This window comes from Neomonachus schauinslandi, chromosome 15 (genome assembly GCF_002201575.2).
Source record: "Neomonachus schauinslandi chromosome 15, ASM220157v2, whole genome shotgun sequence".
Classification (NCBI taxonomy): Eukaryota; Metazoa; Chordata; class Mammalia; order Carnivora; family Phocidae; genus Neomonachus; species Neomonachus schauinslandi.
In genome coordinates this window covers 55,224,718-55,235,000 of record NC_058417.1, presented here as the reverse complement: position 1 = coordinate 55,235,000, position 10,283 = coordinate 55,224,718, and the positions used below count along the sequence as shown (strand labels likewise).

Sequence of the window (10,283 nt, the reverse complement as noted above, 5' to 3'; positions counted from 1 at the left end):
AAAGAAAGAAAGAAAGAAAGAAAGAAAGAAAGAAAGAAAGAAAGAAAGAAAGAAAGAAAGAAAGAAAGAAAAAAGAAAGAAAGAAAGAAGAAAAGAAAGAAAAAGAAAGAAATTACAAAGACAAGCCACCAATTAGGAGATTTTTCAACAGATATAATAAGTTGAATGGGATTTATACCCATCGTACATAAAGAACACCTACAACTCAATAAGGAAAACATAAACAACCCAGCAGAAAGGTGGGGCAAATGACATGAATGGGCATTTCATCAAGAGGAAAGAAGGACAAGCATATGACAGAATGCTCAGTCTCATTAGCTGTCAGGGAAATGCAAGTTAAGAACATAACAAGATATCATGATGCCACTAAACATCCTCAATTAGGAAGTGTAATAACCCTACATGTGGGTGACAACATGACCACTGGGAACCTCCAAGTGGTGAGGCTAAATTGGTGCCATCACTTAGGGAAACAGTTAGCATTATCTTATAAAGCTGAATTTGCACACACCATTAGTCCCAGCAATTGTGCACCTGAGTCTATACTGAAGAGAAACTCAGTCTCTACCCAAGAGAAACTGTGACACAGTTTCCTCAGGTACAGGCATGTCTACCACAGCATCATTCAGAATAACTTACAAAAGCAGGGGGAAACTGTCCACAGTCAGGAAGAACCGAAAAATAATGATGGACTATCCACATAATGAAATCTCATACAGCAGTGAAAATGAATAAAACAGAGTTACGTGGAACAACATGAATGAATCTTTGAAACATAATAATGGGTGAAGAAAGCATGTCTCAAACATTACATATAGCAGATGCCATTTATACAAAGCTCAAAGCAAACCAAATTAAAACTAAACCATATACTGTTTATGGATACCTGAGTATGTAAAACACACAAACATACACACACACAGACAACAATTTCTTATTTAAAAGCAAAGAAATGATAAACACAAAATCCAAGTTGCAAGTTTCCTCTAGGAGGAGGCAGAGGGATTGATGAGAGAAGGACACCAGGTGGGCACAAGAGTCCTGGGAATATTCTTTCTTTAAACTGGACGACAGAATTATGGGAGAACACCTATTCTTGCACTTCCCGATATCATGTTACAGACATTCTTGTGTGTATTGAATATCATATAATAAACATCAATAAATAAATGAACGAAAACTGTCTGTACTTCTATATCCCGCAAATGCAACAGTTAAACCTAACCAGACTTGAATGCAGGTCCACACACACACACAAACACACACACACACATAATCCTCCCCCCTCTCATCACCATCTCCCACCTCCAAGAACATCAGGGGGACTCTGGAAAGGCAAGCATCGGGGAAAGGACAGGCATCACAGGCTCATCTCACCACCCTCCAGGTCTTACCAGCTCCCAGAATAGGTCTAGGAAGGAGCCCAATTCCAGAAGAAAAACCCCAAGGCCGCACCACGCCCACCAAAGACAGGTAGAGAGGACGCCGTCAGAGAGGACCTGGCTCAATTCCACAAGCCAGTATTTGTCAGCCCCTGAGTGCGAACACTGGGGCACCTGTTAGCCCAAGATGGAGAAAAGGACCTTTGAACAGCACTATGCAAATATGCTTCCTTGGTGCATCCCAAACATGACCAGGCATCAACATGGAGGAAGAGGAGGCAATGAGGAATGTCACTATCCACAGTATACCAGGAAGCCTCCCAGGGACCGGCAGCTGGAGCAGGGGCTTCTGGGGGACAGGTTCCCCTTCCTCTCCTCCCCTCCCCCAGCACTCACCTCTGCAGCTCCTTCAGGGACACTGTGATCCGCAGGCCATGGCCCAGGACGTAGAGAGTGGCCAAGATGTCTGCCCACTGCACCATCTCACCCAGAGGCCCGCCCTTTAGCACCCTCGGGCTGAACACATCACCAGACTCCTCCGTCAGGAAGCCGATGTGAACAAGGATCTGGGGAGGACACAGAGTCAGCGTGGAGGAGGAGCAGCATTGCCCTGCCACCCCCAGGGGGACCCGACCAGCAGCAGCCACTGTCCCCAGGCTGTGCCTGGGCAGGTGCTTTCTGGCACCAGCAAGGGGACCAAGAGGCAGAGTGACCACACTGGGCACTGAGGATCAAAGTGAACAAGATGGTCACATCCTGCCCTCAAGGTGCTTACGTTCCAGATGGAAGAGGTAGACAACAGTAAACACAGACAAGAGATAATTTCATGAAATGATAGGGACTCTGAAAGAAATAAACAGGGTGATGTGAGAGTCAGATAAATATTTATTGGATGGACAAATGTGGATGGAGAGATGGGTGGATGGATGGATGGACCTACAAACCTCCCCAAAACAGGCTATATTATTCCCAATATTCCAGGCAAATGCCATGACCTTTCTGCCTGAAAAGAACGAGATGTCTACAGAACAGAACCCCTACATGGTGGAGGGGAGGGTTTGTCATTCTACTCCAAACGTAAAAAGGGCCAGGGGCCACCACATGCATCTACCCTGACTCTGCCTCCCTCACCCCAGCTGAAATTCAAATAAACTCAATAAAACCTTTCCAAGGGCAGACCTGGTGCCCACTTGAAGGCCTGGGGCCCTGAGCTCATTTCCTAAGCTCTCTGAGCACAGCGCCCTGAATGCACAGAGAAGCAGTACCTGCTTCTGGTCCCTCCAGACGCTTCCCAGCTTCCGTGCCAGCCGCTGGGCAGCCAGCGCCCACTGGGCCGTGAGCCGCTTGGTCCGTTTCTTCATGAAGATTAGAGACTCCTTCCCACTGCCCATCAGCTCCAGGAGGTGGGACAGGTTGCTCCGGAAAACTGCCTGGAGGGGGGCCCAGACCTGGGTTCTCTGGCCCTCAGCCCCACAGCCGTGCCACCACCATCACCTGCTGCCCTGGGAACAGGGCCTGGCACCCTCCCTGGGAGGCTGGGGCCTACTCTAACTTCTCCTGCCATTTATAAAGTCCCACTGGCCCCCACCGTCGGGGAGCCCTGCTCTCACCCACCAACACTAACCCCCAGCCAAGCTGGTCTGTCCCAGCCCAGCTCTGGTCATCCTTCTGTCCCGAGCCCTTTGGGGGGGTGGTCAGCGATGGCAGTCCCCAGGAGTCTGGCAGCTACACCAAGGCAGGGAGGGTGGTGGTCAGAGCTGGTGCTCGGACGGCAGGGAGGCCGGGCCCCCTTTCAGTGGAGCTGCAGTAACTGGATGCCTTGAACAAATTAACCGCGCTCCCTAGACCTCAGACTTGCCATCTGTTCAGTGTGGTCGCATAAGGGACTGCTGGGAGGTTTAAGTACAAATAAAGTATCTGGAAGCCTTCCAGGAGCGACAGCTATTGTTACTATTATTCTAGTCCATTTAGGGGGTGCCTCCAGGGCCCCAGCTTGCCCCTCAAGTAGGCCAAGCTTTGCAGCATCCCCAGAAGGCTGGCAGGCTGGGACGCGCCCCTCACCAGGCACAGCGGGCTGGCCTCATTTTATCAGGGGCAAAGGGCTCCTCCTGCTGTCCCTTGAGGATGCCCCACCCGAGGAGGCCAGTTGACCTGTCCACCAGCCCCTCATGGACCCACCCACTTCCCAGGCCTACCTGGACTTTGGGGAGGGGCTTGGGGGCCATCTGGGCAGCCGTCTGGTTCCTCCAGGGCAACGGGGGACAGAACCACTCAACCTCACTGAGGTAGATGAGGAAGGAACACTCGGTGCCATCCACCCCGAAGAAGGCATAGCAGGGGTCCGAGGTCCAGCGGGCACGCATCCACTGTGGAGAGGGCCAGCCTAGGCCAGGGTGCTGGCACCAGCCCCACCCATACCCTTGGGAGGCTCTTTGCAGGCATGTCCTTGGGGACCCGAGGTCCCTCAGGACAGGACCTCTGGGGCACACACTTAGAGATGCAGCAAGGGCCAGGAGCAGAGAGAGGCTAGACCAGAACCCCATGACCCAGCCTTCTGTCCTGGCCACTGAGAACCTCAGGAAGGGCTGAGCAGGACCACTGTCCACCAGGCCCAGAAAGAGTAGGACCCCGGCAGAATAAGGCCAGGTCACAACACACTCAGGGAAAGCTCTGGGGCAAACAGTGGGAGATGCAGCAACTTGGGGCCTGGCTGGTCTCCACCGGGAGCAGGATCCGGTTGAGGCCAAGGTCAGGAGCAGCCTCCAAGAACACAAGGGCTGGAGCCAGAGTGGGCCCCACCCACAGTGATCCCCACATATCACCAAGGAAGGGGCACACACGGCCACTGCTCCACACTCTTAGGGAGTTCAGAACCAGTGAGGAGCCAGCTTTTATGCCATGGCCTGCATTCCCAGAGGGACAGACTTCATGCAGTCATGGGCCCCTGGAAGTGAGCCCCCAGAGGAGGGGCCGGGGGGCTTTCTCAGTCCAGCTGGTTGCAAGGATGTGGAGGGATGGGGAGACAGGCCCACTCAAGAGATCCAGTGTGTGTCTGAATTTTTTGGGATGCAGGCTGCTGGAGGTGTTATTAACAGTTTGTCTGCTCTAAGGAAGTACTGAAAACTGAAACGTGATCATCCTAGGCAATGTGGGTTGGTGGGCCAGGCAGACGGCCCAAGCAGAGAGGCCATCTCCCTGAGGCTGGCCTCTGCCAGCTGGTACCAGGGTCAGGGGCTGGGGGCTGGGCGGAGAAGTCCTCACCAGCAGACATCCCTGCCAGGAGCAGAATCTCAGAGCTAGTGTGGGGGCAGGGTCCCCAAAGAGGAGCCTGCCCCTCCCCCGGTCACCTCTACCCCCCATCCTCAGCCCCAGGCCTCACCTCCACCTTCCCTGAGCAGTCAGGGAACTTGGGGTCACTGGGTGCCTCACACTGGTCCTGCCGGCCTTCAGACACTGCAGGGGGAGAAGGTCAGCTTGCTGAGGGCCCGGGTCTAGGGAGGAGCCCCATGAAGTGTGAGGGAGGCCTGGTCTGCAGGGGAGGGGTTAGCTCGGGAGCACACCCCGCCCTCCCTCCCCTGAGTTTTCTCACCAAAAAAGCCACCCGCCAGGGAGTCCCCAGGCCTGGGTTTCCCCCTCTGCCACAGGCCCTCGCCCTCTATATGGGCTTTGGAACCAGTGAGGAGCCAGCTTGAATGGCTATGGACCAGTGTCTGGATAGGCAGACCTCATGCACCCACCCAAATATAACCCTCTTAGGGGGGCCCCCAGCCTGCTGCTCCCCACATCAAGAAAAATGAAGGGGGCCCCCCGGGGACTCCAGGACCTCTGTTCTCACACCAGGTCACAGTGGGGTGAACCCCAAGTCACCCCACTAAGAGCCTGAGGCCGGAGCTGGAAGCGCTGCTGTGGGGAGCCATCAGGGCCACCCAGTACACTGGCCTCCTGGGGGCAGAGGGCGCCCTGGGCCCCACCCTTGCTGTGCAGGAGCAGACTGTGGCGCAGGATCTGGTCCACCTTCACGGCGATGTCGGACACGTTCTGGGCGATGGCCTGGATCCGCTCCATGAGGCCGGCCCCAGGGGGAAACCTAGTGAGAGAAGCCAGGGGTGAGCCCGCACAGCCCACCTCAGGGGCCTTCCTGGGAGGGACAAGCAAGGGCAGCCGGTGTGAGCGCTCCAGGTGCCCGGACACCGCCCTGCCACGAACCGAGACCCAGCAATGGACAGCGTTGGAGGGGCTCTCGAAGCACCCACGGCACACGCACATGCGCGTGTCCCAGGCATGTCTGCACACTCATCCCCACGTGCCCCACGTGCTGAGGGGCAGCAACTGAAGCTAAAGCAGGCAGAGGGATTCTATTGGAGAGCCGGGGCAGGATCGGGCCCGGGACCCCCAGGCGAAGGAGGCCTTTCCTGGGCATGGCCGGCTGCCCTGAGCCTGTTTCTCCGTTTCCTCCCAGAGGGGCTACATCGTGCCAAAATAAATTCCACCCAAAGCAGCCTGGGGACTTGCCAACTATTAAGCCCCTAGTAAATTATTGCTGGGCTCCTGAGCCTGAATTCTTCCCAGGATCTTAAACGCATTTACTGCCACAAACATCACAGCCCTCCACCCACCACCAATACTCGCATTGCCTTTATTTTTGGAGACATTAATTCCTGGTGTTGATTACTACTCAACTCTCAGAGAAGGTTATGAGACATCATATGCGGGATTTATCTCATTGCGAAGGCCTGTGTGGAGATGGACCCCACTCTGCCGGTGCGTGGGCTTTCTCCAGAAGTTGCCTACTCTTTCCAACACGTTAATTCCATTCCTTTGATTCACACTTCGCCCTCTGGCTCTGCGCGCCTTGTTTAAGCTCCATCTATCCCTTTATAAGGACGGAGACTTTTTTGCCACACAAAACGGGAAGTACAGGAGGCAGGACTCTTCTCGGGTGATCTGTCCTCCAGAGGACAATGGTGACGGCCGCCTGCCCCCTCAGGCCGCCCTCCCCTCCCACCGCTGCCGTCCTCGAGGAGAGGACGAGCGGCGGCCCCATCCACAGAGGGTGTGGGAGACAGGGGGGCAAGGCAGACATGGCGTGGGGTGGCCACAGAAGGAAGAAGGTGGCAGGAAGGGGCACACGAGCCCTCGACGACACACACACACATGCATGTCCATACACACACACACACACACACACACACACCACACACAATCCCATCAACCCTCTCAAAATCAAACAAAAACCTAATGGAAGGCGGCATGCCTTGGCCATGGTAACACACTACCACACATTTATTCCCTCGCAGTCCTGGAGGCCAGGAGTCCGAAATCAAGATGTCAGCAGGGTGGGCTCCTTCTGGGACGAAGGGAGAGAGGAAGACTCTCCCCAGCTTCGGGTGGGGCTAGCTGTGGCTAGTGGGGCGCATCACCCAGCCTCTGCCATCACTTGGCCTTCTGTGTGTGACCAAATTCCCTCGTTTTACAGGAACCCCATCACTGGATGAGGGCCCCCCTGATCCAGTGTGACCTCATTTTAATTTGATCACATCGGCCAAGGCTCACTTCCAAGTAAGATCAGGTTCATAGGCACCGGGGATCCAGATGTCGACATATCTTTTTGGAGGGCACAATTCAGCCACAGCAGCATTCTATGAGACTACAAATAAGGAGAGGACTCAAGACGATGCTTCTTTTGCTCAGAAAGTCCTCAGACAGGAGGAAGTAGGGAGAGCTCTCCTTGGCCTTCAGATGGCCGCGGAAGGCCGTGGGGAAGAGAGCGGTCAGCATCTCTCCAGTTTACAGTAAAACAGAAGAGCTGAAGATTTGCCTCTTAGGAGCAGTGTGACCCCAGGCAAGTCACTTAGCCTCTCTGTGCCTCCACGTCCTCCTCTTTAAAAATGGAGGCCTGCACAGGCAGGCCACCACTGTCAGCCTTGTGGTGAGGCTGAAGCTGCAGCCAAAGGGGTTTGGGCCAGCCCGGCACCACTTCTCTACCTCTCCTCATTATCACCCCCGAAGGAGCCTTTGTAGACATATTTGCCCCCACTCACCTCCTCCACGAAAAGTAAAAACCAGGGACATGCCGCTGCTCTGTTAACACACTGTGGTCTGTGAGGGCCACAGGCTGCTGTGACCTTGCAGATAACTTCCTCCTCATGAACGAGACTTCACCCTTGGGGGTGATATGTACCCGTGGAGGATGCCCCTGACATCTGTGGGGCTCTGCAGTCAGTTCCGAGCGAGCGTTCTGGAGCTGGATGGACACTCCTCTGCCTGGAAGCAACATTCCGCTGACCGCAGGAGGTGGCCACCGTGCGGAAGGCCAGAAGCTCGTGGCTGCTAGGTCAGGGATGGTGCTGAGCACGGGCGGCCAAGGAGCACAGGGGTGCTCCCGGGCAGGGAAGGACCCGGTACCCCTCCCAACTTCTAACCAGAGACCCCAGAGCACAAACAACCCTTGTCAGGGATGAGTGGGGGGGGGGTCCTGCCAGGTCCCTGGAGACTTTGGAAGGGACCCTACTTCAAGCCTTCCTGAAGGTGCCTCTCCCTCGAGGCTCTGCTCCATCCACCGTTTGGGAGCAAGATCACTTCTCCGAGTCCCCCTACGTGCTGGGATGTGCTTGTGAGTGGGCAGCTTGAAATCCCCAGTGGAGTCCTGGGGCACCTGGCTGGCTCAGTCTGTGAAGCATGTGACTCTTGATCTTGTGGTTGTAGGTGTGAGCCTTATGCTGGGTGTAGAGATTATTTTTAAAAAAAAAATTTTTTTTTAAGATTTTATTTATTTGAGAGGGTGCAAGAGAGAGAGAGAATACACGAGCAGGGGCAGAGGGAGACGGAGAAGCAGGCTCCCTGCTGAGCAAGGAGTCCGATGCAGGGCTCGATCCCAGGACCCCAGGATCATGACCCGAGCCAAAGGCAGACGCTTAACTGACTGAGCCACCCAGGCACCCCAAAAATAAAATCTTAAAAAAAAAAAAAGGAAAGGAAAGAAACCCCCAGTGGAGTCCTGAGTCCTCAAGGACAGGAACGTGCTTTTGGATGGAGCCTGGCACTGCCTGGCATGGGCCACATACCCAGAGCCCCATCCCTGTGCTGGGCTGAGTAGAGTTCCCCTCCCTCCAGATTCACATCTACCCAGAACCACAAAAAAATGTGACCTTATTTGGAAATAGGGTCTTTGCAAATGTAATTAGTTGAGATGAGGTCATGCTGAATCAGGTTGGGCCTCAGTTCCGTTCCTGGTGTCCTTATGAGAAGGCCACGTGAAGACGCGCTGGGGATGGCCGCCACGGGACGGCGGAGACAGACTGCAGGGACGCATCCACAAGCCAGAGGCCACCTGAGCTACCAGGAACTGGAAGAGGCAGGGAAGGATCCTCCCCTAGAGGCTTCGGAAGGAACAAGGCCTTGCTGAAACCTGGCTTTCAGACTTCAGCCCCCAGAACCAAGAGAGGAAATCATTTTTATTATTTTAAACCATCCAGTTTGTGGTCCTTTTTTACGGCAGCCCAAGAAAAGTAATGCATCACTGAGGGAAAATGGTTTTTAGTCCATCACAAAAGGAGAGTCCGCACCTGGGTGGCTCAGTGGGTTAAGCATCTGCCTTCAGCTCAGGTCATGATCCCAGGGTCCTGGGATCAAGTCCCGCATCGGGCTCCCTGCTCAGCGGGAAGTCTGCTTCTCCCTCTCCCTCTGTGCTCTCTCTCTCAAGTAAATAAATAAAATCTTAAAAAAAAAAAAAAGGAGAGTCCAAGTTCTCCTGGACCCCTGCTGTCAGAAACTTCTCTCCAACCCATGCTCTGCTTGCTGAAGACCAAGCATCACCTGCAGCTACTTTCTCCGGAGACAAAGAACAGCTGAAGACGCCCTTGACGTCTCAAGTCCCGGGCGGTGACTCTCCACATTACTCAGAGATTGGGAAGAGCGAGGATCTCAGGGTCAGAGGTCCTGGGTTCAAATCCGGCCCCCGCCGGACAGCCCTCGACGACACACACACACATGCATGTCCATACACACACACACACACAGCACTGTGTGACCTTGAGCAGGTTACCTAACCTCTCTGAACTCAGGGGTCAGCTCCTGTAACAGCTGAATGATCTCAACTCGCTCCCAGAGTGACTCCAAGGGCTAGACACAAGGCCGGGTATCACGTGCTCAGCGTATAGTAGACGCTCCATAAACGCTCGAGATGCGTTCATTCCCTATCTACAGCAGTCACCCCGTCCCCAAAAGGAAGTTTCGTGTGTCTAACTACAGAACAAAGCACTTCCCTTTTTGGAGGATTTTCATACGGTAAGCGTTTCCCGGGGAGCATCACTAAGAGGGGCTCTAAATAGTGCAGGTGGCATCCGATTTCACAAGCTCAGCTGGTTCAAAACGGAATGACTTGGCCTCACTGTTATTAAACTGGACTTAGCATTTGGGCTGTGCTTTCTATTGTCAAATAATCTATGATTAGTCCTTTCTCCCTGGGATGCTCTTCGGTAACTGACAGTGAAAGCAGATGCCTCGAGACCACAGACCACAGCAGGGCCGTGGCCTGGGAAACACGAAGAAGGGGAACAGACTAGGAAGTTGGGGCGCAACTGCCTCCAGCCAGCGGGGCCCCGGGCAATTCTCTCAACAACATCCTGGTTCTTTCTAATGGCCTCCTTGTACAGAGGGGGAAACCAAGGCACAGCAAGGCTGAGTTATTTGCTCAGGGCCGCACAGCTACTACGTGGAAAAGTCATCAGGTACCAGTTCACCTGCAAAGGGTCTGTGCCTAAGGGTGAGCATGGGGGCAGGACAGCAGGACCAAGGCCTTGATCTAGGGAGTGACATCGTGGGGGCGGAGCCCTCAGTAACCCCGGCAGGTGGCGAAGGCTGAAAGAGCTCCAGCAGAAGGCATCTCCCTGCCAACAACAC

At 54.3% G+C, this 10,283-nt stretch overlaps 1 protein-coding gene across 2 annotated transcripts in view; it reads right to left on the bottom strand.

The window, feature by feature from the left end:
- The window catches only part of MGAT5B (alpha-1,6-mannosylglycoprotein 6-beta-N-acetylglucosaminyltransferase B), a 67,305-nt gene that overhangs the window by 35,581 nt on the left and 21,441 nt on the right, over positions 1–10,283 (bottom strand). For both annotated transcript variants that reach the window (XM_021680825.1, XM_021680826.1), the window contains exons 4-8: positions 5,354–5,469; positions 4,762–4,835; positions 3,578–3,748; positions 2,648–2,812; positions 1,779–1,948 (exon numbers count right to left, since the gene is read on the bottom strand). In XM_021680825.1, coding sequence (XP_021536500.1) covers positions 1,779–1,948; positions 2,648–2,812; positions 3,578–3,748; positions 4,762–4,835; positions 5,354–5,469 — 696 coding nt within the window. The remainder of the gene's footprint in view (positions 1–1,778; positions 1,949–2,647; positions 2,813–3,577; positions 3,749–4,761; positions 4,836–5,353; positions 5,470–10,283) is intronic.